Source organism: Enoplosus armatus, chromosome 10, assembly GCF_043641665.1.
Source record: "Enoplosus armatus isolate fEnoArm2 chromosome 10, fEnoArm2.hap1, whole genome shotgun sequence".
Classification (NCBI taxonomy): Eukaryota; Metazoa; Chordata; class Actinopteri; order Centrarchiformes; family Enoplosidae; genus Enoplosus; species Enoplosus armatus.
In genome coordinates this window covers 5,020,289-5,045,746 of record NC_092189.1, presented here as the reverse complement: position 1 = coordinate 5,045,746, position 25,458 = coordinate 5,020,289, and the positions used below count along the sequence as shown (strand labels likewise).

Sequence of the window (25,458 nt, the reverse complement as noted above, 5' to 3'; positions counted from 1 at the left end):
TAGGCCCACTGTTTACTCCACTGCATTTATTTGACAGCGTAGTTACGAGTTTGGCATATTCAGATTTCAGATACTAAACATGAAATATGACGCATTGTTAGAGACAAACAGTATATAAAATAGTTCAATTCTGACAGGCCATTCTGCCACATGCTGAGTGCTCACTACATTTTGATGATAATACCTCAGTTGTATTTTAGTGTTGCTACTTTTACTTTCTGGGAAATAGACATTGGCCTCGAGGCCTGGAAAGAAAAGAAAAGTCTTCTTAGAGAAACAGAAGAGCTCTCTTTAGCAGCCGGCCAGAGGTCCGTGACAGTGGAGGTCAAACCACAGGAAGACATCGTCTCTGCTGTCCAAAACTTTCTTGAAAATGAGTGTGAGGTATGAGGACTGGTAGGTGTGAGGAATGAAAACATGTGGTAATCCAGGAAAGGCAGGAGAAAGAAAACCATTACAATCAGAGGCACACACTGCAGCTAAACATCAACATTCAGGCTACAAGCACCGAGTCGGCACAGCCCATGATGGGGGGCCCCTCTTGCGTTGTCCTTCTCAAGGTTTCTTCCAAAGTCTCCCTTTAAAGAAGTATTGGGAGTTTTGCCTTGCCCGTTTGAGGGGAAGTGCCATTCATTTAATAATTCAGGTGCAAATCATCAATCAAAGGACACCTGCAGCATGTCAGTCTGCAGCACAATGCTGAGGGGGACTTTCCAAATTGAGAGAAAACATCAAAATAAATATAAATGTAAAAAATATCATTATTTCACTGTGTAATGCTGTGGCCCAATCTTGTAAATGTGACAAAATAACACTTCCACACAAGAAAATGCCATAATACACAAGAACAAGAGGATGCAACAGTTTAAGTTTATTTGTTAAGTTTCTAGTGAATCAGAACCATTGAGTGCCTGCGGCACCAATGTGGCATCTCTGGTAGTCAATACACTTCAGCCAGTGATAACACACGGGACAACTGCAGGCAACACTGCTCCATAGAGGTTTGTAAGGAACTAATGCAAAAAAAATATATAACACTGCCGGTTAAAATGTTTTACCTCAACAGGTGTCTGGTGTAAAATGATTCGAAAATGAAGGAATTTTCCCCAACAAAAAGTTCGGTTTACACTAAAAGATTTTTTTTAAACCATATTTAATCACTTCAATATCGTTCATTTTCAGCAAATGTATGGTACCTTATATACACAAATAACTTTGTTGCATCACACTGGCTGATTTTAATTTTTTTTTTCAAAATTATCTTGTTTTTCAAAATAGAGTTTTACTAATTCATAACTACAGAATACATAAAGCTGCTTTTAACATAATTGCTGTAATTAATAACTTTATACATGAGACAGAGACAAGAGCCAAAGCTCAGTACACATAAAGTATTAGAAATGACAGCAGGCTTTTAAGCCAACAACTGCAGTGGTTCATCACATTACAGCTGACAATCTGTGGGTTTCTTACAAGGTAGACAGAAAAAAAAAAAAAAAACACACACACACAAAAGAAACAATATCTCAGGTTGCTACTTCTAACGAATATGAAAACGGCATGGTAGCTACAACTCCACAAAAAGCGGTTTTTGAGGTGTTAGATATTAAATATTTTTAACAGAGCAAAATGAACACACTTCTGAAAGCTGAGTTAATGGCTCAATGTTTGATGCACATTCTTAAGAAACCAGCTCAAGTTTAGCGCCAAAGCCAAACCAGCCATACAGTACGTGGACAGACACAGCATGATCTGTAACTTCTTGTGAGACTTTACCAACGCTCTAATGCTTAAAAACTTAAGATGGTGGTCAAATTCAAAAATGTAAACAGAAGTAAATGGTGGAGAATCTGTGATTATTTAAGTCTGTCTCAGGCAAAATATACAGAAGGAGTGCTGGTAGAGAAACAAAGAGGACAAAGTCAGAGTTCAAAAGATGTCTGAGACGACAACCAAACTCAAGTACTAACAAAACAGCAAAATGCTTCAAAATAAGACTCAAAATACTGCATAGAACCAGAGGCTATTGACAGCATTAAGCTATGATAACCAATTAGTTCACTACCTTGTCATAATATATATACACATAGAGGGAAAAAAAAAAACTTTATATCAAACCTTTATCACCAAGGAAAATCTTAAAGCAAGCAGTAAATATGCTGTTATTTATCATTTATTTACAACACATAAGCTATTTTTAAACAGGTGTATGCAAATAATGATGCAAGTTGTTAGTTACTGGACCACACAGGGACTCGGTGTGGGTGACGGTTTAAACATGCAGGGTTTCAGTGCTCCCTCTAAGCCTTGAGAGTGAAATGGGACCACAACACTCAGCAGATAGAAAGACAGACCAGCTCACTACCTTTCACTTCAGTTTCCACATCAGGAACCCTCTGAATCTCAGATGTATTTGTTAGTTTTGGAGGATGACTTTGGACAGTATCAATCATTTTCCCCTGAAATTAATCTCTGAATTAGGCTTCAAGCATGCGCCAATTAAAAAAAAAATTGCTTATCGAGGTTTCAATCTTAAGATTTAGTGTTTTTTCCCCCAAATGTGTCCCTGTGAGGGCACTCATATTTACAATAACTCTTCTGTCACCGTACAACTGATGCCGATACTTTGCACTCAAGCCACTTTGTCAGCCTTTGGGTGTATACTCGTGCTATAACATTACCTGCAGCAGCGCTAACTAGAGCTGCAGATGAACAGAGTTTGGCCAGTGCAGATATAGCCCTGTAGAGTATGTATGGATGGATGGATGTGTGTGTGTGTGTGTGTGTGTGTAGGCAGATGGGTGAAACTACCAAAACTAGACAAAATACTGCCAACTTGCATATAGTTGCTCCTGTATGTTGTGAAGAAACAAACCATCACCTGGTTTTTTGCGGAGCAGCATCTGCATCATGCGGACAAACTCTGCTTCTCCTGCCTGACCTTTCCCTCTGCCAGTGGTGGCTGTATTAGTAGCAGTGGATATACGCTGTTGCAGCATCTTTAAGCTATCCTCTTGTTAACTGTATGAAGCTGAAATAAGTGTCATCGTTAGTGTATATTTATGTGCATTAGTACTGGCTATAAGCAGGCTAGACTGAGGTCAGTATCTAATCAAAACATTAGCAGTATTATTGCTGTAGCTAGCTTAATAGTGATTGCAGCAGCTATCAGTTTTAGCACTAGCGGCACTATACTAGCATTAGCAAGCAATATGTCAAGCTAGATGTTAGAGGCTCCTACAAGCTATTACTGCCTATCAGACATTACTCTTACAAAATGCATGTTTGCATGTTTGCCTACTCAAAGCGAATGCATGCAGTGATCTGGATTAGCGTGGTCTATAAGCTCTATGGTAGAGGCTGGGCAGCGAGAGAGCAGGCATAGAGGGAGCACTGATTCAATCACTGGTGTCACATCAGTATGTCCAGGTCATCACCGTGGTCGTCCTCCTCCGTCACTCGCAGCGACAGCACCTCCTCGTTCAGGAACAGTCCACTCAGGCGCTCCTTGCGGGCCTGTCGCTGCTCTTTCAGCTGCCGCTTCCGGAGGGCTTTCTGCTGAAGCTTACGCTGCTTCGAACGTTTCTGAAAGAGTATATGGCAAGAGAGAGGTTAGAGATGAGATGAGGATCCAGGTAACCAGCTAGTCTCACAGGCTCTGTGAAATGGTGAGGCAAAAGGAACGGCTGTAAAAGAAGTGCACAGGTTTTTAAAGGTTTTCGGTAATAATGTAACAAAAACAAAAACTCAAAGTTCAAAAGGTTCAAACTGAGGCTGCAAGAAATATCTTACTTTAGAGTCTCGTATACGTTCTGCAGCACTGGAAAGGTTGCCGTCACTATGAGCTCTGCTAATGTTGGCAACGCTGCTTCCGCTACAGGCTGATGCTGTACCACCTGGAACACCAGCAAATGTAAACAGTATTAACAGTAGTAACAGGGAGAACTAAAAATAATTTAAACTGAGTGGCGGTGGTGCCACTATCACCGTTAGCCAACCAGGTAGCATCTCACCTGCTACAGAGTTGGAGGCTGTGGAGCCAGTGGAGGAGCTAGAGGAGCTGACCATGCTGGCGTTGCTGCTGCTGGCTCCACTGACGCCGCCAGTGCTGGCACTGCTGTGGCTGCTCCTCTTCCAGCCCTCTCTGGTGCTGCTGGCCCGCTGCCGGGGGCTGTGCTCTCTGATGTAGTTACGCACCTGATGACATCACATGGGTCAAAAAAAACAAAAAAAACATGCTGCATAACTCTTCTTTTTGTTACCCTGGTTTATCAGCAAGGAGTGCTTCTCTTCAATACACAACAGCTGAATCAAATAGGCAACTAAATATGCAGCCAATTCAAATCTCTTTTCTATCAACTTGGTGAAAGGCTGTTCACACTATGGTGTAAGTGTGAGGTTATGTGTGAAAATAAACTGGTTTAGTTGACTTGTGTTGCTTCAGAACTACTACCCACCTGTTTGAGTTTCTCATCGGTGAGACAGTTGAGCTCTATGATGAACTCGCTGTCGGTGGGTGAGATTTGAGCACAGGGGTCGATGATCTTGATGATGTCCAGCTGCTCTCTCAGGCCCATCTCTGTGCTCACCTTCCGACTCAGGTACTCAATGTACTCCACCTGGAAGTGGAGACGCAGACATGGAGTTTTGAGTTTTGTTCCTTTTCCACACGCATCTCTGCCTACACTGAACACTAAAGGTGGATAAGAAGTGTTTAACTGGAAAATCCAGACTAATGGAAAGTCTCCACAGATTATTCATAATGGTTCTGCTACTCAGCATTCATGTGCAGGTGTACAGGAAACCTGGTTCCCTTATAAGATGTTAGGTTGTAAATACAATGCCTTTATGCTGCTGATTCACGTTTTTGGAATTTGCAAGGATGTGGCTTTTCATAAATTGATTATGCTATCTGCCTGCCCATAAAAACCTCATGTTCCCCCCCTTAAGCCCTCCTGCTCAGTTTGTGAAATATGCACAAAATTCAAGCAAAATCCCAATATTGGTCTTGACAGCTCAGCTCCAACAAAATGAAGCATAGAGAGCAACCTATTTATTTGAAATGCAAGCCACGACACAACCTAATAGTTATCAGCCACTGACATAAACCAACATACCTAAACACATATCATAAACTGAGCCAGCAAGCTTGTCAGTTTCACTGTTGTTAATTCTGAGCAATTTCAAACACTGTAATCCAGAAGGGTGAGTTGGCTTTGTTTACTTGTTCATCGTTGGTCATGGCACTCCATGGTAACTCATCCAGGTTGCGATGAGGGTGGGGCTTAGGCTTCCTCTTGGAAAACAGACAGGGTGAACTTGGCACGCTCGGGATGATGTCAGAAAGGACATCACTGCCGCTGGCAATGTCACTTCCTGGTAACTGGGAGGACAGCAGTAACACAGACAAACCATGAGGAGCAGAGAAAACAACGAAAGGAGGACAGATTACTTGAAATGGACAAACGAGTGTGCTAATCACTGTAACATCCACATCCTCTATGTTTGATGCAAACAAATAATGCAACTAGGTTCTCATGACTTTCGACCGGCCAGCTAACAACCAACCTGCCACTCAAACTCGCTGTCGGACCAGTCCCAATAGGTGCTGATAGAAGAGGAGACGTCGCTGCAAACACTGCCCTCTGGAAACAGGTCCAGAGATGTTAGTTCTTGGTCATCCAGAAGGGAGTAACAGTCATCCTGATCCCCCACGGACACAGAGGAGAAGAGCTCCTCGCTGCACTCTGAGCTGGCTACACTGGTCCCACAGGAAGTCAGGTTCCACCTGGGGAGAACAACGAGTGAACGTCGAAGTTAATTCTGTAAGTCATTTCTGGAAATTCTTCAGATGTCACAAGATAAGCATTCACATGTCAACAATGTTGACATTTGTAATGTGTTTCAGAGAGAAAGGAATGAACAAAGTTTATCTTAACAGGGATATTCAAAAATGAGGTTTTTCTAAGCCTTCAAATTAAGAGAATACATGCTGCTCTTTCACATTTTCTAATGGCAATTTTCAGTGCCATGTGACAATAAAGTTATCATGCACAGTTTGAGGCTGTAATCTGAAACTTTCCACACACTGTTATCCTTTTTATAGTGGCAAAAGATGGAAGCCAGTGTTTTTTTTTTTATTTAATTTCATCAGCAACTGCAAAACATGTGTGTTATTACTGGCCTTGTGCTGTAGATTTGTATGTGAGACAACGCAAACACACAAACATGGTTGAAATACATCAATACTAGTGCACTGCCACAGTTGTAAAGAGACTTCACTGGCACTGTCATCCAGGACATGTGCAACTTGACAAGCACATTAACATTTGTCAATAGCTGTGTGGTGAATGCTGCCAACAGCTGCAATGACACATCCTGCCACAGTTGGTGGTAGGTCCAGCTTTTGCGCACTTTACCATAAAAGGTGGATATCTCTCCAAAACAATTATGACCTTTTTTTGTTAACACATAAAATACATTCAAAGTCAGTTTCTTTGTAAGCGCACACACACACACACACACACACACACACTGTCTACTTGCCTGTTACTATGGAAGCGGTGTAGAGGATCTGTTCTGTGACAAGATGAGAGCTGACAGCCAAAGTCACTGACATCCAGGGTTCCCACATCACTGAGGTTGGCTCTTTGGGAGAGGAGAGGGAAAGGCTCCTCTGGGGCCAAAAACTTCTCATACAGCGATTCAGACATGGCCAAACCTGTACCTGACACAGAAACAGAGGTTAAGATAAGACAAACATAAAAACATACCTGACACATGCTCAAAAAAAAAAAGCTTTACAGAGGTACTGACCCCAGGGGTACTGCATTGGGCTGCACTGGGTGGCACAGGTGTTCATGACTGTGTCCACACAATAGTTATCTTTCATTCAATGAGGTTTGTTTGTATATAAATCATAGATGCCAAGTCTGGACAACAGACACACAGGCTAGCTAGCTAGCTAATTATAAAATATCAAAAATACAGCAAATTCTTTTGGTCTTTTATGTACTCCTAAAGCTTGCTGTTCTGAAAAAGAAAAGATGACTTACGATATATATATTATATATATATTTATGTATATTTGTTGAATTTTAACGAATGGACTTTAATTAGCTGGTCTTGCTACAAAGTCTTCGCTGTTTGTACCTCTTTGTTGTAAATACAGTCGCAGTCACTCAACGAAGCAAAACTTTCTCTCATCCAAATAGTAACCAGCAGTAACATTTACTCGAGCTACTTTTTATTTTGGGTCTTTTCTGGTAACATTAGTAACGTCAGTGGGCATAGCTAGTTAAAAGCACCTACTGTTAATGTTTTTTGTTGTGTTTTTTTGTACCTACGAAGGATATTTAAGAAGCTGCTCGTGTTGGCGTTAATTGTTGACACTAGATGTCATCCACGTTAAGCATCCAACTCTCGTAATTGTTGTTTTTCTTGACAGCAGACTGAAATGCTTTACAATAAACATACATTATCGTCGTGCGAAAATAGGCATGGCAAAACTAGAGTACAGCATTTAAAAAAGGTAGCTGTAGCTACATTAGTTTGGAAACATTTTACATTAAACGTTATCGTCTTTGGTAAATTGGAACACTGTGATTGGAACACAACACAAGCTAACATGGTTAGCTGGTTGCTAATGCTCCAAATGTCCACGTAGCGTTTACCAAGCCACAAAACGACAGCTAACTAACATTTTCCCCGCGATCACAAATCTGAACGGTTTATAAACCTGGAAAAGTTGTAATTAAGAAGCTATCTACATTAAAACACCAACCTTTTGTCGTTCAAAGAATGATGATTTCTGCCATCTCCATTTGCAAATCCTTTCTTTTCTACGGATAATCTCAGATGTCACCGCGAGACTACCGGGAGCGAGGCGAGCGTCATGTGACATGAAGGCGGAAGCTGTCCAATAAACAGAAAGCTAGCCTGAAATACAGCACGAACGCCTGTACTTAATTTTCTCTTTTTGCTATCTGTTGTCTGTCCATAATAGCATATTAGTACATGGTGAGTCATGTCTTCAAGCCATGCAAAAGACGCCAGCTTTTTGGGAGGCAGGATACCACCAGAAATCGAGTCCATGTCGAAAAACTTGAAGGATGTGGACCAAGAGATGTTCAGAAAAATACTGAAAGGTAAATAGGTTACTGGTTAATTGTCTGCGAGATGATATAGCTGTCATTGTCTCTCTAAAACAGCTTTCGTACGATTTAATATCACTCATTACGGATCTATTCAGCTGTCTGTATATCATGTCTATTTAAATGCATGGCACAAGACTGACAGAATAAAATTAAAATTGAATATTAGGGCACCAACAACCTTTACTGCGAGATTTTGATAGAAGAGTAGTGTGAAAACAGCTCATACAACGGTATCTGCAGGACACTTGTGCATGCTGTAATAAGACCCAGCCACTGAGACTCTGTACAGTAACAGTACTGTCAGTTGAAGCCATTAAATAAGGGAGTTAAATGTGGCTGTGAATTATTCTCTTTCCAGCTGTGGTCAGTGCCCTGGAGGGGAAGGACTGCAGAGAGGTGATGAAGTCGATAGCAGAGAGCAGTACCATCCCCCAGGAGAGGCTCAGTCACATCGTAGCTGGGATGTACAGAGTGCTGTCTGAGGCCATCCGCATCCCAACATCATCACTTAAACAGGAGGTAAGCTGGAGTCAAACACAGGAAATGACACGTTGGAACATACCGGCACAAAATCAGTCTGTCTCAGCGACTTGCCAGCTAACCCTGGTACCGCTTACAGATGTGCCTTTTCCACAACAGATGTTTTGACACGGCATAGCAGGAAAAGCACAGGTCTAGGTTTGCTTCTATTCAATTTTTCAATTCTGTTCAATTCAATTTTATTTATATAGCGCCAAATCACAACTAAAGTCATGACACTTTACAAATAGAGCAGGTCTAGACCGACTCTTTATAATGTTATTACAGAGACCCAACAGTTCCCACCATGAGCAAGCACTTTGGCGACAGCGGCAAGGAAAAACTTCCTTCCTTTTCTTCACATACTACCTCACATACTACTACTATTCTTTATTCTTTAAATGTCAGTGCAATACATATATAGTCATACACAATAGCGCAGTATATACATACACACATATATATATATATATATATATATATATATATATATATATATATATATATATATATATGCATCGCTATTGTATATATTTTTTACTTTCATTTTTCACTTAAATATTATAAATGTGTATATTTTTATTTTCTATTTCTTATTTTTATATTTTGTACATACTTTTATTTCTAAATGTATGCTACTTTCTACTCTTGAATGGGAGAACCGGTACTGTACGATTTCCCCCCCCCGGGGATCAATAAAGTATTTCTGATTCTGGTTCTGATTCTAACTAATATTTATGCATTTGATTCAGGTGTTTCAGTGTTTGGACCCTGGTACTGTGCTTGCTCGCCTACTGCCATGGCTTACCAACAGACCTAATTGGCAGTGTGATTCCATTTTAAGATGTAAACATTTTCAATCTCTTGTGAAATGATACTTAACGTTGTGTTTGTGTCTTTGGTCAGGCCTTCAAAGAAGATCTCAGAGAACTCAGGCAAGGGTCATCATTTTATCACATCACCAGTGTTTTGAAGCTGCTGCTCATACATAACGCAGTTCCAACCTCAAATGCTGAATTTGTTGTTTCTGCTATGTTTTGTCAATCAGGGTACCTGAAGACTTCATCACAGATTTCTCCAGCGTGGTATTTGGCAATCGGTATGTTGAATTTACAGCCTCTAGATTTAGACCTTTTTTTGTGTCTTCTCATGAAGGCACAGAGCTCCCTTCACCATGAATAAATACATGCCTTTTTAATGTTGTAACCTGAACTTTTTTGGTCAGTGTTGTGGTTGGTTTTCATCACCGCAAGACTGGGGTCAAAATTAGATCATATTTCAGTTCAAGAGGACAGTTGCTCTCTGTTGCAAGACACGTTCTCTAAGATGTGTCCATGAATTTAAGAACAGTGCTGCTGCTGTGGATGGCATTCAGATGCTGTTCATGGAGACATTACAATTGCTCTTTGTATTTGCAGGCGTGCAGCTCTAGAGGCAGCGACCTCCCAGAAAGATCCTCAGCTCCCCAAAGTAGACGACTTTAAATGGAGAGTGGATGTTGCCATTTCTACAAGGTAATATACCAAAGGAGAGGTTTGTTTTTCAACCTATAACCAGCTCATTGAAGCTTTTCTATTTGGTGTCTGGTATGTCTTTCTGGTGGAAAAAAAAATCTCTCTTACAGAATGTGAGCTGTTTTATGTGTCTACTTTAAATAAAATAAGAAGTGTGTAGTTGGACTGAGCAATAATGATCATCCTGGCTGAACAGACAAAGCAGACACCTGCGAAAGAGAAGTCCATCAAAAGAAAATCCAAAGAAAAATGTTCAACAAGAAATGTGATTTCCAACTTTGTGTAATGAAGTCCATGTTGTTCTGCTTCTCCTCTGTCTCCACAGCTCTTTAGCCAGAGCCCTGCAGCCTTCTGTTCTGATGCAGATGAAGCTATCAGACGGGAGCTTTCACCGCTTTGAGGTGCTTCAACAATTTGACTTTCTGAATATCTGTGCCCAGTTCATGAATACAAAACCTGCTCAGTCAAATCCCAAACAAATGTGCCTAAGTCCTTTTATTTAAAAGTCATAGAAAGGACAGTGGTGAGCAGCACAGTTTGCATTAAGCCTCTCAGCATTTTCACTGAAGCAATTTTGGGAAAAGACTGGAGTAAAGTGTCTTCCCCTCTCCTCACCCAGATACAGGTGTTGGACAATACTTAAAGGTTGTACAATACATCTAAATATCAGCTGCAGTACATTCAGGTTTGGCTAAACTCTTGGGTTTAAATTGGTCTTTATATAATTATATTTCAGCTATTCAATCTCTTGGCAAAGTAGCCTTTTTTTAAAGAATTACAGCAATGTCTTACACCCACTTTATTAAGATTTTTCCAACCTGAACCTCTGACCCTGTGTATTCTGTCTGTTCTTACAAACCTAGTAGTTCAAATGACCCAATCCTCAGGGACTTTAAATTAAACACAGGATTGTAGTTTTACTGTGCCAAGAACAGCAACCTTGCTGCCTGCACAACGCTGGAACAAACACAATAATAATATAATATTATAATACATTATAAATACATTTATTGTAAGCATACAAACGGGCTCATAGGAAATAATTGCAATTAGTGATGAATGTTTCAGAAAGCTCATAGTTATAGAGTGAGCAGACAAATCTTTAGCAAGTTAGTGAAGCGCTTTACTCAACAGGGGGCGCCATACTCCATACCTGCTTTCAAAGCAGGAGGGAGGACCTCTACTACAGCTGTCGCTGTACCTAGTGCAGCAGTTATGTAATCAGATTACAGCAGAAGTAGAAGATTAGTAGCAACAACATCCGATTCTATTGACGTATGTCCATTATTTCCACCTGACCCCATACATGTGTGTTAGTGTAGAATACATTGTTTTGGGACAAGCCCACCTTCACCCTGTAGGGAGGTCAGAGGTCAAACTCAGGCCCGAGTCATTCAATGTGAAATTCAAGGCCTTTCAGTCTTTCAAGAACTCTTTCAGTGACCATGCTTGAACATGAAATGCACACCCAGAAGACTTGGAGGAAAATGAAATTCCTGCACACTTTTATAGAAACTGAAACGTTCTAGACCAAATAAAGTGGAGGAATTCAAATTCACTTCTAACAATGTAATTGTCTCAGCCAATTTTTTTTACAAACTCCTCACTAATGGCCGTCATCCTATCGCTATAGTGTTTTGCATGTCATCGTGGTAATACTGTGCCGTATCAACGTTCTAGCTCCACCATGCAGTTGTTTACATGCTGGACACCTTGTTCGTGTTATACTGTCACTGAATAGTTGTTTTCTCGCTCAGGTGCCGGTGTCTAAATTCCAGGAGCTCCGTTACAACGTGGCTCTGCTTCTCAAAGAGATGAACGATCTGGAGAAGAGGAGCATCCTCAAAATCCAAGATTGATAAACCATGCAGGGCTGTCATTTCATTAAACTGTCCTCTCCACTTTGTAAATTGCACCAAATGCTGCTCATTTAGTTAATTTCAAATATGATATTATGAAAGATAAAAAATAATAACCTGCCTGTCATGATGTTATGATTTGATGGTGTTTGTATCCAACATGCTTGACTGTTGACAGAGTTCAAAGTGATAAGAGTAGTTAGCCAGCTGGCTGCACCACAGGAGCACCTAATGACCAGAGTGAAGGCAAGAAGACGAGGACTCGCTCACAGCTTATATTTAAAAACTGTGTCTGGATCACTCTTTTTCTTGCTGTGTTGTAAACTGTACATATATTTGCGTTATTCCGTTCAGTGGTTGGGAGATTTGAGACGGCTGCAACCTCCATTGTGCCAAAATACGAGTGCAGTCAAGTGAGCACTCAGACGATCTCTTACTAAGTGGCCGCTTTGACTGGTGTCATGTGATCCGGTCTCTTGTTTGAACATTTTTGTTCACATGCTTCTGGATCATGAGGATGTGCAAGTTAAAGAATGAACGAGGTGGGGTTCATGTTTTCATGTTTTTATACATGTCATTCAAACCAGTGACAGAACAAATCCTTTACTTGTAGCACTATTGTATAAAACAGTATTTTTCTGTTATTTTGTATGTTTTCCATAATACCATCAAGAATGTTTACCTCTTGAACCACATTTCTCTAATAAAATCGGTCCATTCCTGTATTTGCAAAGAATAGATAGCTTACTTCTTAGCACTGTGTCACCTATACAACACCACCACCACCTCAGAAAGCTAAAAGCCCACACCCAAGGGATAATTTAGCACTGCCATATCATTTATGAACAGCTGGCCCAGATCAGTTTTATGATTGAACCAACAACTCTTGAATGAGGGAGTGATACAGTCTTAGTCCTATTATGCTGTTCATGGTGTTGCTTCAGGCATGAATCCTGTTTAATATTAGGAAGTTATTGATAAGACCGCAGATGTCCACTTAATGAGACCACACCCCAAGAGTTATGGGACAAGTGAGCTTTAGGTATAATGGTTCAAGTTAGGAGTCCACCTGTTCTACCAATTGTACCAAAGGAGGCAGAGTTTGGATGCTCTCTTAGAGGCTCAACTCAGGGAGAGAAAACCCTATCTGAAACAAAGATTTAGTACTGTGTTAATGACAAAAATATGATTTCATTTGTTTGAATTGGCAGTAGCATTTCAAATCTGTTCCATGTTAAATATGTAGAAAAATGATTTTGTGAGCTGCACAAAGCATTAAAAAAGGACAAAAAAACAGAATGTACATCAAACAAAGTAAGGCTCTGTTTTATTACCATTTTAAATAAATGATTTGGTTAAAGTTTTAAGAGGAAACACAAGGATTTTCTTTGTATAGATTTTTGATTAGAAAACTGGGAACACTTAATGAGGCTGTGATAAGGCAGTTACTATCAACCTCCATCCCTCATGTGTCCCATCTAATGGGATTTCAGCACAGATAAAGGGTTATAATTTACACAAATCATCTGTTTGTTATTTTAATAAGTAACAGACCCAATCTTGTCTTTCTCAACTGAACAGAGACCAAAATAAATCTGATTTGGCTTGTTTAAACAACCAGAAAAATCCTTATCTGTTCCATGAAGTGGCACAAATTGCGTATTTTTTATGGTCATACCCATACAGTAGCTCAAGATCAGACTTTCACAACTTCAAATCTGATTCAAGACCTTTGTCACATGTGACTGTGATTCTGTCATGCCTTTCATTCCTGTATGTTTATGCAGTTTCTCCTAAAGGAATGCCCTGAAATGTGAGATTTTCACTGTGAAATGAGACACCTCTGGTGTTTCCGATGAGCACAAGCACAGGCTTGTTATCCATCACATGAAAATCCATCTTTTCTTTCCAGCCAAGTAAGACCTTATATAATAGTCTGTGAGGTGACTTTGAGGATAACTGCTGGTCCCAGCCCAGTGTGCAATGTCCAGACTGTCTGTGCTAGAAGATCTGGCTAGACTGCAATGTTGGCCTATTTAGATACACACATAACAAAATCTCAAGGTGTGAAGGGACACAAAGATCTCTCACTGTGTGTGGTCAATATGTGCTTGCCTGCCTGCATAATACCCTGTCAGTGTCCTCATTTGCATATATGTCAGTCTGTCTGTTTCTACATGTGTGCCAGTCTGCCTCTGTCTGCTGCAGTGTATACGTCAGTCAGCCTCTGTGTCTGTGTGTGGGATTGAGTTCACAGGCTAGACCGGCCGACCTATATTACCCGCACCACTACTACTAACATGGACACTGATCGACTCGCCAGCCTGTAATCCCTGCTCACACACACACACACACACACACACACACGGCAAACAGGTTTTATTTTGAGGCTGCAGGTTATACTACTTCGAGTAATGTTAATAATACCGTGTAGTCTAGTGTCAGAACAATTTGGGGGACAATCCCCAACCAGAGTAATTAAACTCTGACCTTAACCATAACCTATGGTACGACCCATGTAAACTGTCCTCAAAGCTGACATTATACTCAAACTGCTTCCTGTGTGCCATAACATTCAGTACAGCTTTTCTAAAGATGGGGACATGAAAATTAACTTGATCCATAACTGATTCACTTGTCACATAACAGGCAAATCTAGCAACTCATGCAGGTCACACATTTGCTATTTTTCTTTTTTACTAGATTATATGAACAGAGACAGAAAGCCCACGCCCATCGGGTTAATTCTTGTGCCATATAATTTTTGAAAAGCTGCCCCAGATCAGTTTTATAACTGAAAATGTGCTCTACAGTTACCTCATTTCCCAGTGAAGATGATAGAAAATCCACTTAGTAAATCTTGATGAATATAGTCTGATCTTTGGGGGTTTGGCTTCTCAATTTGGGGGACTGCCTTAAAATATTTTGCCTAATTTAAACTTGACATCAATACATTTTTGGGAGCTTGCACATTTCAGTACGGTACTGCTTTTCCTTTGCATGCTGTTTTTGTCCTGCACCCAAGTACTGTTAGACGCGCACAATATCTACGTTCTTTACCGCCTTAAAATATACCTAAAAACAGTCTGCACAGTTCTTATCTTACAGCTGTTGATGGTGCTGATGGGTTCATAACTGTGTGTCCATGTTTTTTTTTGTTTTTGTTTTTTTTATCAGGATCCTAAAATAGATAGATTACTAATAGATCACAGATGTCCACTTAATGAGACCACACCCCAAGAAACCTCATATGAGAAGATTGTTTGGGTCATAGGACTTGGCACATAAATGAGGGGTAGTGAAGTACAAAGGAAATACAGTGGAAACCGTGAAAAATCACTATTACACATGAATTACTTGGGATAACTTCTTGAAATGTGATACAAATAACATGTAACATTTGGCGGGGCTCCACCATCAGTGACCTCTGATGGTCCCCCACCTGGGTTCCCACACTGACCCGCCACTGTTCACTAGAGTCCCGCATGCAGGTCAGACAGGCTCGTGCCCCCTGCCCTGACACAGAAAGTGTTACATGGCAGATTGTTTTGTAACCGTTTTTCTACGCTCGCCCAATGAGAACAGCTGGCCGGCATCACATGACACAACTTTTACATAAGAGTTTTTTTTTCTCCTCCGCTGCTCCATTGAGAATAATATCGGTACTTCCTGGACCAGAGCATGACCGTGCAGTGCACTCAGGACTTCCCAGCAGCAGACGCAGAAATGAATGGCGGTGGGGGCCAGATATACACCACATAGGTGAGGGGGCAGACTTCACACAACACTCTAGGTATGGGGACAGAGAGTGAGAGCATGCTGCAGCTTGCAGCGGAGGCTTTCCAGTCTAAAAACTTCGACCTGGCAGCGGACATTTACGAGTGCCAGCTAACGGGTCTCGGAGATCCAGGCAGCCGGCAGGAGCTGATGGTCAAGCGGGCTGACGCGCTCGCCTTCGGTGGCAAATTCACCGAAGCTTTCGACGTGTACCGGCAAGCCTCGGAGATAGAGAGACTGGGACCTGTTCACCTGACCAACCTCGTAGAGTACCTGTCGGGCAGTATCAGGAGGCAAGACGGCGGGGACAGTCAAAAAAGGAGCCCGAGGAGACAGGAGGCAGTAGCACCTGGATGCCCGGGAATTGGTGCCACAGGTCTCGGGTACGAAGACTTCTCCTGCCGGATATGTCTGAGCTTTCTGTACGAGCCCGTGACTCTGCCATGCGGACACTGCTTCTGTAAAAAGTGTCTGGAGAGGGAGAGGAAGGAGAGGGAGCGGCCGGTGATGTGTAAGGAGTGCAGGGACAGCTCCAGGGTAGCCGACGTCCAGAGTTACCGGGTCAATGTGGTCCTCAGCAACCTGCTGGCCAAGTGGTTCCCGACCCCGCACCAGGCCGGCCGACTGAGGCGGGAGGGCAACGGACTGTACACCGAGAGGAAGATGGAAGCGGCGCTGGAGAAATACAACCAAGCCATATTGATAGGTAGGTTATTTTCATGAGAAACTTTAGCCATTATGCAGCGGCTGTACAGAGCAGCTAACGTTAGCTTCTGTAAGACAAGTGTTTTAGCCTACTTTAACTTCATGTTTTCTGTTGTTCATTGTGAAATGTGTTTGTTACATAAAGGCCCGGCCCGGTGACTTGTCATGAAACCTCAAAAGAAAATGAAACTGTTATAATATGACTCAGTTTCATAAGTGTGTTATATACTCGGCGGCTCGCTCTGCAGCAGCTAGCTGCCTCTGCTGGCATCTGAGAGCCACAGCACCATGTGTTGGATAACAGGGTTATGTAGGCTGGGCTAGTGGACCAAACATTGCGTAAACGCGTAGCCCCCCCCCCCCCCCCCCCCCTTCAGCTCCCTCATTGTGTAACGTCAAACAATGATTCAGGCAAATGTAGGTCAAGGGTATTATTGCAGGTCAACACTAGGGACACTCATGCTCACAGCAGTACCAGAGGTTTGATATGACCAGAGGTGGTGAAACTGGTGCAATAACTTCCAATATGCACAGACTTCAATATGTTTCCATGCAGTTATTAATTAGGAGCCATAGTCTGGAATTAAGTTGACTTCCCGACTATGTTCTTGATTGATTTATATGATTGTTTATGAGTATTGAGTTTGCTGAGCAGTGTGTAACAGACTCTGTTAGTATAGCTGACTACTGAAATGGAGAGTCTTCAATGACTTGGATACTTGACCTGACCTCATTTGACCCCGCTGTGTTGTGCAGCTCAGTCACCTGACACGCCAGTTGTGTGAGTTTAAAGTGACTTATTTCACCGACAGCTGAATCCTCTGAGAAGTAGAGGATTCAGCCTCTCCCCTGGCCGATCACTTGGCGGCTGATAGAAGCACCAGTTTGGACTGAAGCGTAAGGGGTTTTCAGCCACACCAGCATCTCTGGACACTGGGTCACCACCAGTGGAGCTTTTCTTTGCCAGCTGCTGCAGTGGAGCTTCTCAGGCACCAACATTTGTCTGTTGTTGAGCTCTGGTAGCTCCCGCAGTAATGGAATGGGGATTGTCCTGGGCTGTTTCCAGGTCTTGGTGTGCACCAGGATGTTATTCAAGGTGATTCCTGCTGTGTTAGCAAAGATGTTTTGATAGATAATGATTAACACAGAATTATATAAGTGTCTTATTTTGGCAGGGCCAGCTTCAAACTACAGTGACTTGCAGAACTCGCCTGTAGCAGATGTTGATCTTTGATCCTGAAAGTGTGCTTCATTAACTGTAATTCTTACTCATTTTTGGTTATTAACTGAAGGCACAAGATTCCTAATCAAACACTTGCTTAACTAAAGAATTAGTTTGTGAGCTGAATCTCAGCAAAGCAAAAAAAAAAAAAGGGGGTAGCGCTTACCCCTTGTACTTGCAGAATCACCCTATTTATCAATATATTTTATGGAAATATATTTCAATCTGTTCTCACCCTCAGTTGTGGGGATTCACCTTATAAATCTGGTCCCCAGAGGGTTAACCTCTTATTGTAGTGTTTAGACTTGGTTTTAGGGTTAAATTTAGAGTTGGATCTAGGTTAAGATTAGGCTAACGGTTGTGTTTAGGCATGCAGCAGTTATGGTTAAGCTTTGGGGGAGCCTCCTGGGAATTAATGCATGTCAGTACCTCAGAGTTATAATTAGCTCAGGTCTGTGTGTGTGCGTGCACGTGCGTGTGTACCAAAGTAGCTTTGTTGAAAATAAGCACTGTGCAGGAGGTTCTGTGCTAAACAACGGTCCTGCGTGTGCATTTACATCGTCTGCAACCTGCAGCTCACCTGGAATCTTTGATACTGTCATGTAGAATAATCCCTTTTGCTCAGGGGCATCTCCCATACTTCTCCCATATCTCCCTTTTTTGTGTCGATTTCATGGAGCGATTTACTACCATTGCCTGTGCAAAAGCCAGGGAAGTGTTTCCTTGTGACGCCCATAGGAATAACTGCGACATTTGCATAAGTTTTTACAGTTATGAAACCTGGAATGTGGGTGACCTTGATAGTGCTGCATGGTTTTGTAAGACAGCACTTTTTTTTCAGAACATGTTTTGTAATGTTGACACTAAAATCCATTTTAAACATTCCTTCTTTCATGTAACCTGGAACCTTATATCACCAGTAAATTCAGCCCTTTAAGACATAACAAAATAAACGTAAAGTGGTGACTTTTTAAAAAAACTTCGCAGTATGTTGTTGCCTCAGCATAGGGGTCATGAATCTTACTGAGTTTTTAAAGCTTTTAAGCTGAGTGTTGAAACAGTTATCGTGTAGTTGATTAGTTGATTAGAACTGCTTTTGGTAATTTATTAAGAAAAAATGCCAAAAATGAATTATTTCCAGAATTTGCTGCTTTTCTCTGTTTTACATGATTGTAAATGGAATATCTTTGGGTTTAAGATTGGTTATCTGACAAAAATAAGTACATTAAACACATCGCTTTGGGGCTCTTGGAAATTGCTATGGACCTTTTCTAACTACGGTTGTTAGTAGCAACTATATATGTAACTGTCTCTCTTACTAAATGTCCCTCCTCTCCTCCTCAGCACCCATGGACCACATACTGTTCAGTAATCGCTCGCAGATCCGCTCCAGTTTGAAAAACTATAACGAGGCTTTGAGAGACGCAGAGATGGCCTGCAGACTCATGCCTCACTGGTCCAAGGTATTATGGCAGACATTGTATGTTAGTAAAATGTAAAAAGCTGGATGTTGGATAAGTAATGTTATCTTCCTCCTGCCTGCAGTGTCACGTTCGTAAGGCCCAGGCCCTGGTGTCGTTGGGCAGGACGGAGGACGCTCTGAGAGAGTACCTGGTCTGTCTGTCCATAGAGCCTGACTGTAGACTGGCCAAGACTGAGGTTCACAAGGTAAATCCAACATTAGTATGGTAGTGGTCACCCGCAAAGTGATATTTAAAATCTATTTATAACATCTGCCACCCCTCAAAATACCGTTTTTCTTCAAATATCCCAAATCACATCTTAATATTTGTTATTTACATGAGAAAGTTTTCCTATATAACAGCTAGTCATACAGCAACGTTGCACAATAATATCCACTAGAGTAAAGAATACATGACACGCGTATTAGCATTGGGAATTGCTATATTACCATAAATACATGTGGAATTATGAGAATACAGAATAATCACATTGTTGTCTGCTGCCTTCTCTCAGCTCCTCGGTGATCTCCTGGCTCCAGTTACAGATCAGGTCCCTGAACACATCTCGGACTACTCCAATATACTGTCTTTCAGAGGCCACATCAAAAGCAGCATTAACCCTCTCCCCCAGGTAAGGGATGATCCACCTTTGGTAGTTTGCAGTTTAAACATCAAGGGGACGTGAGGCTTCATTATCATCTTCTTCCATCCTTTGCTTTCTTTCAGGCCCTCAGTCCCAGCTTGTTCTCATCGGACTCTGGTCTTGCCCCCACTCCCCCTGCACCTGAGCTGCCAGAGGGCAGTGAGGTCAAAGGTCAGGGAGCGCCTGAGGTCAGGAGGCTGGACCGCTGTTGCCTCCTCAAACGGAAACGAAGGAGCGCAGCAGAGGAGGGAGGACAGGAGGGGGGCAACGATCACAAGAGGTCCAAGCCTGGTGAGCTTCAAGCCTGATGAGCTTCAAGCCTGAATCAAACACATGCACACTCATTCATTAGCAGTCTTCTTATTTATGTGATAATCTCTCCGTTCAGAGCCAGCGGAGGTGGCTGATTCATTGAGCTCGGTGGTCGGTGACGCCACGGACCCGACAGACCTGGAGTGTTCTCTTTGTATGAGGTGAAATTTGCTTTACAGCTTGCTTCAGAGCTCAAACTTGTATTTATATAGTCAAACACCATGCAATAAATCAATTAGCAGTTGTATAACACATGCTAAATTGCCCACTGACAGTTATATAGCCGGTAATAAAATGATGTGATATACAGTAGCTTTTTAACAGCCTGGAAGAAGGGAATAGAAAAGAGTCTTTGTCTTGGCCAGTAGCCTGTGGGACCAGACTGCAGACATAATCATACGTTATATATCATCAATATATACGTAATTTTTAGGCAGTAATGGCGAGACAAAATGCTAAACATTCTGTGGTTTTAGCTTCTTACATGAGAGGATTTGAGCCTCTTGTGTTTAACGTTTGTGTTTTTCCCACCCAGACTTTTCTATGAGCCAGTGACGACGCCATGCGGTCACACCTTCTGTCTTCAGTGTCTGGAGAGGTGTCTGGACCACAACCCAAAGTGTCCACTCTGTAAAGAGGAGCTGTCAGAGGTACGTGGTGTAAACTGAATCCAGTAGGGATCCGACCTTCTTCTCTTCCGATACCAATTCCAATACCGGTGCTCTCTTTTTCCCCAAATTTAAAATCAGTACTGTGGAACTCATTGGGGTCATGTTTATGTCAGGTAACATGACGCTATGGAACTAAAAGCAGAGCTGGTGGCCTGCCATGACTGTAATGATGATGTTATAATGACATTCACTCAATAAGGTCGCTATTGGGGCCATTACGGATCCGGTTTATCGGATTGGTGCATCCCTAGAGTCCAGAATCAGGCTCAGAATAAGACGTTATGGGACAAATATAGAGCAGGCCTTGACGTAGATGTCAATGAAAACTGTGTGAGCCAAACTCACACTCTCTGTGTTTCTGCCATTGTAAACATATTTCTGTGTCTGTCTCTCTCTACAGTACCTGGTCCAGAGGCAGTACTGTAAAACAGTATTAATAGAGAACCTGATATCTAAGTATCTTCCCTCTGAGCTCATTGAAAGACAGAAAATCCACCAGGATGAGATGGCTGAGTTCTCAAAGTAAGTTTGTGTCCTCTTCTCTACTTGTTCTTCATGCTCTATGTTGTCCGTTTTCTCTTGTCAAATCGAATCTCCTCATAGGTCATGGCTTGTGTTTGAGCGTCTGTGACTGACATAACCCTCTTCAGTTGTTTGACCCACTGACCTACTGTAGATAACAGGCACGTCTGACACACTGACCTCTTAGCGTCAGGCATCAAGTTTCACTTTCCTGGAGGCTGGAGCAAACTTGTGTCTCCAATAAATACCCTCTCTTAATGGTTTTCTTTGGCATTTGGCCTAAAGGTCGGCTGCGATTGATGGTGCAGATGGAGTTCGCCCAGTTGTTATGGAATTGTAGATGTTAAAGTTTCTGCTTTTCTGAGCATTTAAGGAATTTTCACTCACGTTGGCTTTAAAATTGAGGCTGAAAGTTCATTCTTGACCTTGACAACAGAAAATAAATGTTACATTTCCTAGTGCCATGACTCTGCTGTTCTCCACATTAAACCAAATTTCCTTTTATTCTTGTCTCTTTTCAGTCTTAACAAGAATGTGCCTATATTTGTGTGCACCATGGCCTTCCCCACTGTGCCGTGTCCTCTCCATATCTTCGAGCCCTGCTACAGACTGATGATCCGCCGATGCATGGAGACGGGAACCAATTGCTTTGGCATGTGTCTGGGAGACGACCTCAAAGGGTCAGTGCTAGCGTAGCACCTGAGTGTGTATGTGGTTATGCGTTTAATTCATGAGCGTCAGAGGATGTATCCAGGAAGTGTAACATTGGGCCCTCTTCCTCCTCCTGTCTCTAGGTTCGCAGACTACGGGTGCCTGTTGGAGATCCGCGACGTGAAGTTCTTCTCTGATGGCCGCTCTGTTGTGGACACCATCGGCAGACGCCGGTTTAAAGTCAATCAGCACAGCGAAAGGGATGGATACAACACAGCTGATATAGAGTACCTGGAGGATGTTAAGGTATGTGGGGGTGGAAGGTGTGGGTGGGAGAAAGAAGAAATATGAGGGATGTAGAAGTTTCCACCTGAAGATGTTATGGCTCAAATGTGTGTGTGCGTGTATTTGTGTGTGCAGGTGGAGGGCGTGGCACAGCGCGAGCTGCAGTCTCTGCATGATGCGGTGTACGACCAGGCCCTGGTGTGGGTCAACTCCTTGAAGACCGAGCAGAAGGAACGCATTGAGGGACACTTTGGACCCATGCCTGGGAAAGACTCTGTACTTCAGGTACACACACATCATTTACAAAGTCACACTTTTTACTTTATTTATCCTGGAAAATACATAATACAAGAAAATTGCGGTATTTCTCCACTTGGTTCTCACAATCGTGGTCATTTCTGATTATGGATCATGCTAACTTTGCCACTCGCCACCTCCATTTTAGAGATTCAGTAGACTCAAGTCTGGCAAAACAATCTCTACACAGCAAGGTTTCCCATTAAATTTCAGGTTTACACAAACCATTTTGAAACACTTGCCTCTGAGTCTGTATGGATGGACTATTTAAGCTAACTGCATGGATCTACTTCTGGAGCAACTTGCCGGTTAAGCAAACTAGCTATAAAAAACATTTATATATTTTCATTTAAAGTTATATTTATACTTAATTTTGTATGTAAAACCTGTGTCTCCTCCCTCCTCTTCCCCCTTCAGACCAGTCCTAACGGTCCCTCATGGTGTTGGTGGTTACTAGCCGTTCTTCCGTTAGAGGGCCGAGCCCAGCTGCCGTTCCTGGCCCTCACCTCTCTGAAAGATCGTCTCAGCGGCATCCACAAGGTGCTGCTCTTCATGGCCCACAGCAGGCACCGGTGACATGCTCCTGATGCCCAGTATATGCAGTAACTGCCTGCCCCGCACACACCCTCCTCCAAAGCAGTTGACCTGTTGTTCTTCCTTTTGATGCACAAAAGAACTGGTGCTGGTGTTGTTGCACCTTCCCTGTTGTAGCACCGTCCCATTCAGACAGCAGCGCCGGACTCCATCTACACATCAGCAGCAGACTTTGACAAAAATGCAGCAACAGAGACAATATAGATCTGAATAAAGATATCTTCCACGTGTAATATTCTCCTCACACCATACAGAAAACTAAGCTACGTTCAGACAGGAGGGAAATCTGACTTCTTAAGATGAAGAATCGGGTGTAAACTGAATCTTCACCTTCCTTTGCAACATTGCACGTCACCTGTAACCAATGCCAATGCGCACATGCTAAGTGTATGTTTTTGTCTACCATCTCCTCGTGCGCAGCAACAAGCTGCTGTGCTGATACGTCTTCATGTGTCCAGGTTCCACTGTTGCCTTTCTGGCCTTCCTCCATTTTTGTGGTTCCATGTTCTTCCTCTTGCATTCATGTCGTGTGTGGAATGACGCACCAAAACAAACAAACAAACAAACAAACAAACAAGCTGAACTGCCTGTCTGAACACAGCTTTGAAGCAAAGACAAAGCACATTCAGTGCAAGTGGCAAACAATTCATTTGCCTTCTTGTGTAACTGCATTCACTACAGCTGAGTGAATAATGATAATACTCGATTAATTAAAGTGATTGAAACTTTCATCTGGGAAACTCATCCACTGATTAAAATATCTGTGAATGGTGCAGACATTTACAGGTTAACCTAAGTATTTACTCTTTGGCCACCTTTACCGTAACTTTAACAATAATAACTTTTTGTCAGCTATTCTGTCTTCCTTCTTTCCATCTGTCTCTGTCTGACTCTACATCCTGCAGCTGAATAACAATGGACTGAACCTTTTACATTGGCCTGCTTTAAGGCTCTTGCTCTTGTGTTTTATTCATCCACTTTTATTTTATTTGTTGATTTTTTTTTTTTCATTATTTATTTTGTCATTATTTATGCATGCAGTGACATTGTTTACATTTCACAGAAAGAGATGCTGAGCTGCTCTCTTTCCAAAGGCTTTTTTTTTTTACTTAACGTTTGACCCCAAACATCAGCAATAATACCCTGGTAACTGTAGGGTAGTATTACTGTAAAAAAACACAAAAAAACACAACACATTCAAGAGGGGTAAACGACTTGGAGCCAACATGGCTGCTGCTGAAAACTGCCCAGGAAAAATTCTGGAAACTCCAGCGGAGAGCAGATTCTCTCCCAGACCACCTATTGTTAGATCACTGGTGACCCAAATCTATTTAGTCTTTTTATTGGCCGCTCACAATCCGAGCTATGTTGACTTTAACATATTTGGACTCTCTCGCTGTCAGCCGCCTCTCGACAGCTGAGGTACGGAGTCAGTAGTACAGAAAGCAGTGGAATCATTCTAAACAACATCTGGATTTGTGATATAAATATGTCCTAAGTGTATTTATTCAGTATTTATTCTGACTTGTGTTGCACTTCCACTTTAAGTAAGGGAAAGAAGCCTCAGGATATGCATGTCCGCTATTAATAGTTTGGATTATCGCAGAATAAAGTTAAATCTTCTGGTGGTTAAATTGGTAAACAGTCCCCAAGTGTAAGCCTATTTGCATTTGCTAGCAGGCCAACACTACTGCAAAAGGTCTCCATTCATATGAGTTTGATTGATGCGTGCTATGAGTAAAGGCCAGTGCCTTCTAACCACAGAATAACATGGTGTGGACCATTTTTACATACCAGGTTCATTTTATGGTTTTCATTCTTCATCGTTCATCATTTTTCCCCTGTATGGACATTTTGTCCATTCAAAACGGAAAGGAAATGAGTATGAATGGGACTAAAACAAGAGAACCCCATTTTGAGAAGACCCACAAACGTATTTCTGAGAAAAGTATGTTAAATATCGAGGCCTTGCTGATGTCTGTGACATGACTGTTTTTACACGGCAAAAGCTTATCTCTGGAAAACGTGAGACTGTTGAGCTCTGCCTTCAAAATCTTTTATTTTTTAATATACACGTGTTTGATTTTACATGTTTCTATGTCAGTCGGGTTCTTCTCGTATTTTATAATTTTCTTCACTCACTGGTGTATTTGTCTCTCTTTTGTTTCATGTGTAATAGTTCAGGGAGAGTCCTGTCAAATCATCCACGTTTATTATTTTGTATTGAAAGGGCCAAAGCCATGTGACGCTGTGAAATGGAGAAACTGA

At 42.0% G+C, this 25,458-nt stretch overlaps 3 protein-coding genes across 3 annotated transcripts; 2 read left to right on the top strand and 1 right to left on the bottom strand.

Annotated features, from left to right (window-relative positions):
* Positions 1-849: 849 nt before the first annotated feature.
* Positions 850-7,866, bottom strand: fam199x (family with sequence similarity 199, X-linked). The gene is made up of 8 exons (XM_070913222.1): positions 7,784-7,866; positions 6,547-6,727; positions 5,569-5,788; positions 5,225-5,383; positions 4,458-4,619; positions 4,014-4,197; positions 3,793-3,896; positions 850-3,585 (listed from the first exon to the last, which is right to left on the bottom strand). The coding sequence occupies exons 2-8, from the start codon at positions 6,711-6,713 to the stop codon at positions 3,412-3,414; spliced, it is 1,170 nt and encodes a 389-aa protein (XP_070769323.1). The 5' UTR covers positions 6,714-6,727; positions 7,784-7,866; the 3' UTR covers positions 850-3,411.
* Positions 7,867-7,963: 97 nt separating this feature from the next.
* Positions 7,964-12,896, top strand: commd5 (COMM domain containing 5). The gene is made up of 7 exons (XM_070913463.1): positions 7,964-8,147; positions 8,515-8,675; positions 9,582-9,610; positions 9,724-9,774; positions 10,094-10,189; positions 10,515-10,590; positions 11,947-12,896. The coding sequence occupies exons 1-7, from the start codon at positions 8,027-8,029 to the stop codon at positions 12,046-12,048; spliced, it is 636 nt and encodes a 211-aa protein (XP_070769564.1). The 5' UTR covers positions 7,964-8,026; the 3' UTR covers positions 12,049-12,896.
* A 2,889-nt stretch (positions 12,897-15,785) lies between these two features.
* LOC139291299 (LON peptidase N-terminal domain and RING finger protein 3-like) lies at positions 15,786-24,010 on the top strand. The gene is made up of 12 exons (XM_070913291.1): positions 15,786-16,531; positions 19,097-19,215; positions 19,298-19,420; positions 19,730-19,846; positions 19,942-20,149; positions 20,247-20,331; positions 20,706-20,820; positions 21,242-21,363; positions 21,885-22,043; positions 22,158-22,320; positions 22,435-22,584; positions 23,014-24,010. The coding sequence occupies exons 1-12, from the start codon at positions 15,844-15,846 to the stop codon at positions 23,170-23,172; spliced, it is 2,208 nt and encodes a 735-aa protein (XP_070769392.1). The 5' UTR covers positions 15,786-15,843; the 3' UTR covers positions 23,173-24,010.
* The last annotated feature ends 1,448 nt before the right edge of the window (positions 24,011-25,458 follow it).

What these genes read in the sequence shown, in the direction of transcription:
- commd5 (XM_070913463.1), top strand. Translation starts at nt 8,027, where the DNA reads ATGTCTTCAAGCCATGCAAAAGACGCCAGCTTTTTGGGAGGCAGGATA. An exon ending in GTTCAGAAAAATACTGAAAG is followed by an intron (nt 8,148 to 8,514) that starts GTAAATAGGTTA and finishes TTCTCTTTCCAG; the next exon opens with CTGTGGTCAGTGCCCTGGAG. An exon ending in GATGTTGCCATTTCTACAAG is followed by an intron (nt 10,190 to 10,514) that starts GTAATATACCAA and finishes CTGTCTCCACAG; the next exon opens with CTCTTTAGCCAGAGCCCTGC.
- fam199x (XM_070913222.1), bottom strand. Translation starts at nt 6,713, where the DNA reads ATGTCTGAATCGCTGTATGAGAAGTTTTTGGCCCCAGAGGAGCCTTTC. An exon ending in ACAGCGAGTTTGAGTGGCAG is followed by an intron (nt 5,384 to 5,568) that starts GTTGGTTGTTAG and finishes CTGTCCTCCCAG; the next exon opens with TTACCAGGAAGTGACATTGC. An exon ending in AACGTATACGAGACTCTAAA is followed by an intron (nt 3,586 to 3,792) that starts GTAAGATATTTC and finishes ATACTCTTTCAG; the next exon opens with AAACGTTCGAAGCAGCGTAA.
- LOC139291299 (XM_070913291.1), top strand. Translation starts at nt 15,844, where the DNA reads ATGGGGACAGAGAGTGAGAGCATGCTGCAGCTTGCAGCGGAGGCTTTC. An exon ending in GTAAAGAGGAGCTGTCAGAG is followed by an intron (nt 20,821 to 21,241) that starts GTACGTGGTGTA and finishes CTCTCTCTACAG; the next exon opens with TACCTGGTCCAGAGGCAGTA. An exon ending in GAGATGGCTGAGTTCTCAAA is followed by an intron (nt 21,364 to 21,884) that starts GTAAGTTTGTGT and finishes GTCTCTTTTCAG; the next exon opens with TCTTAACAAGAATGTGCCTA.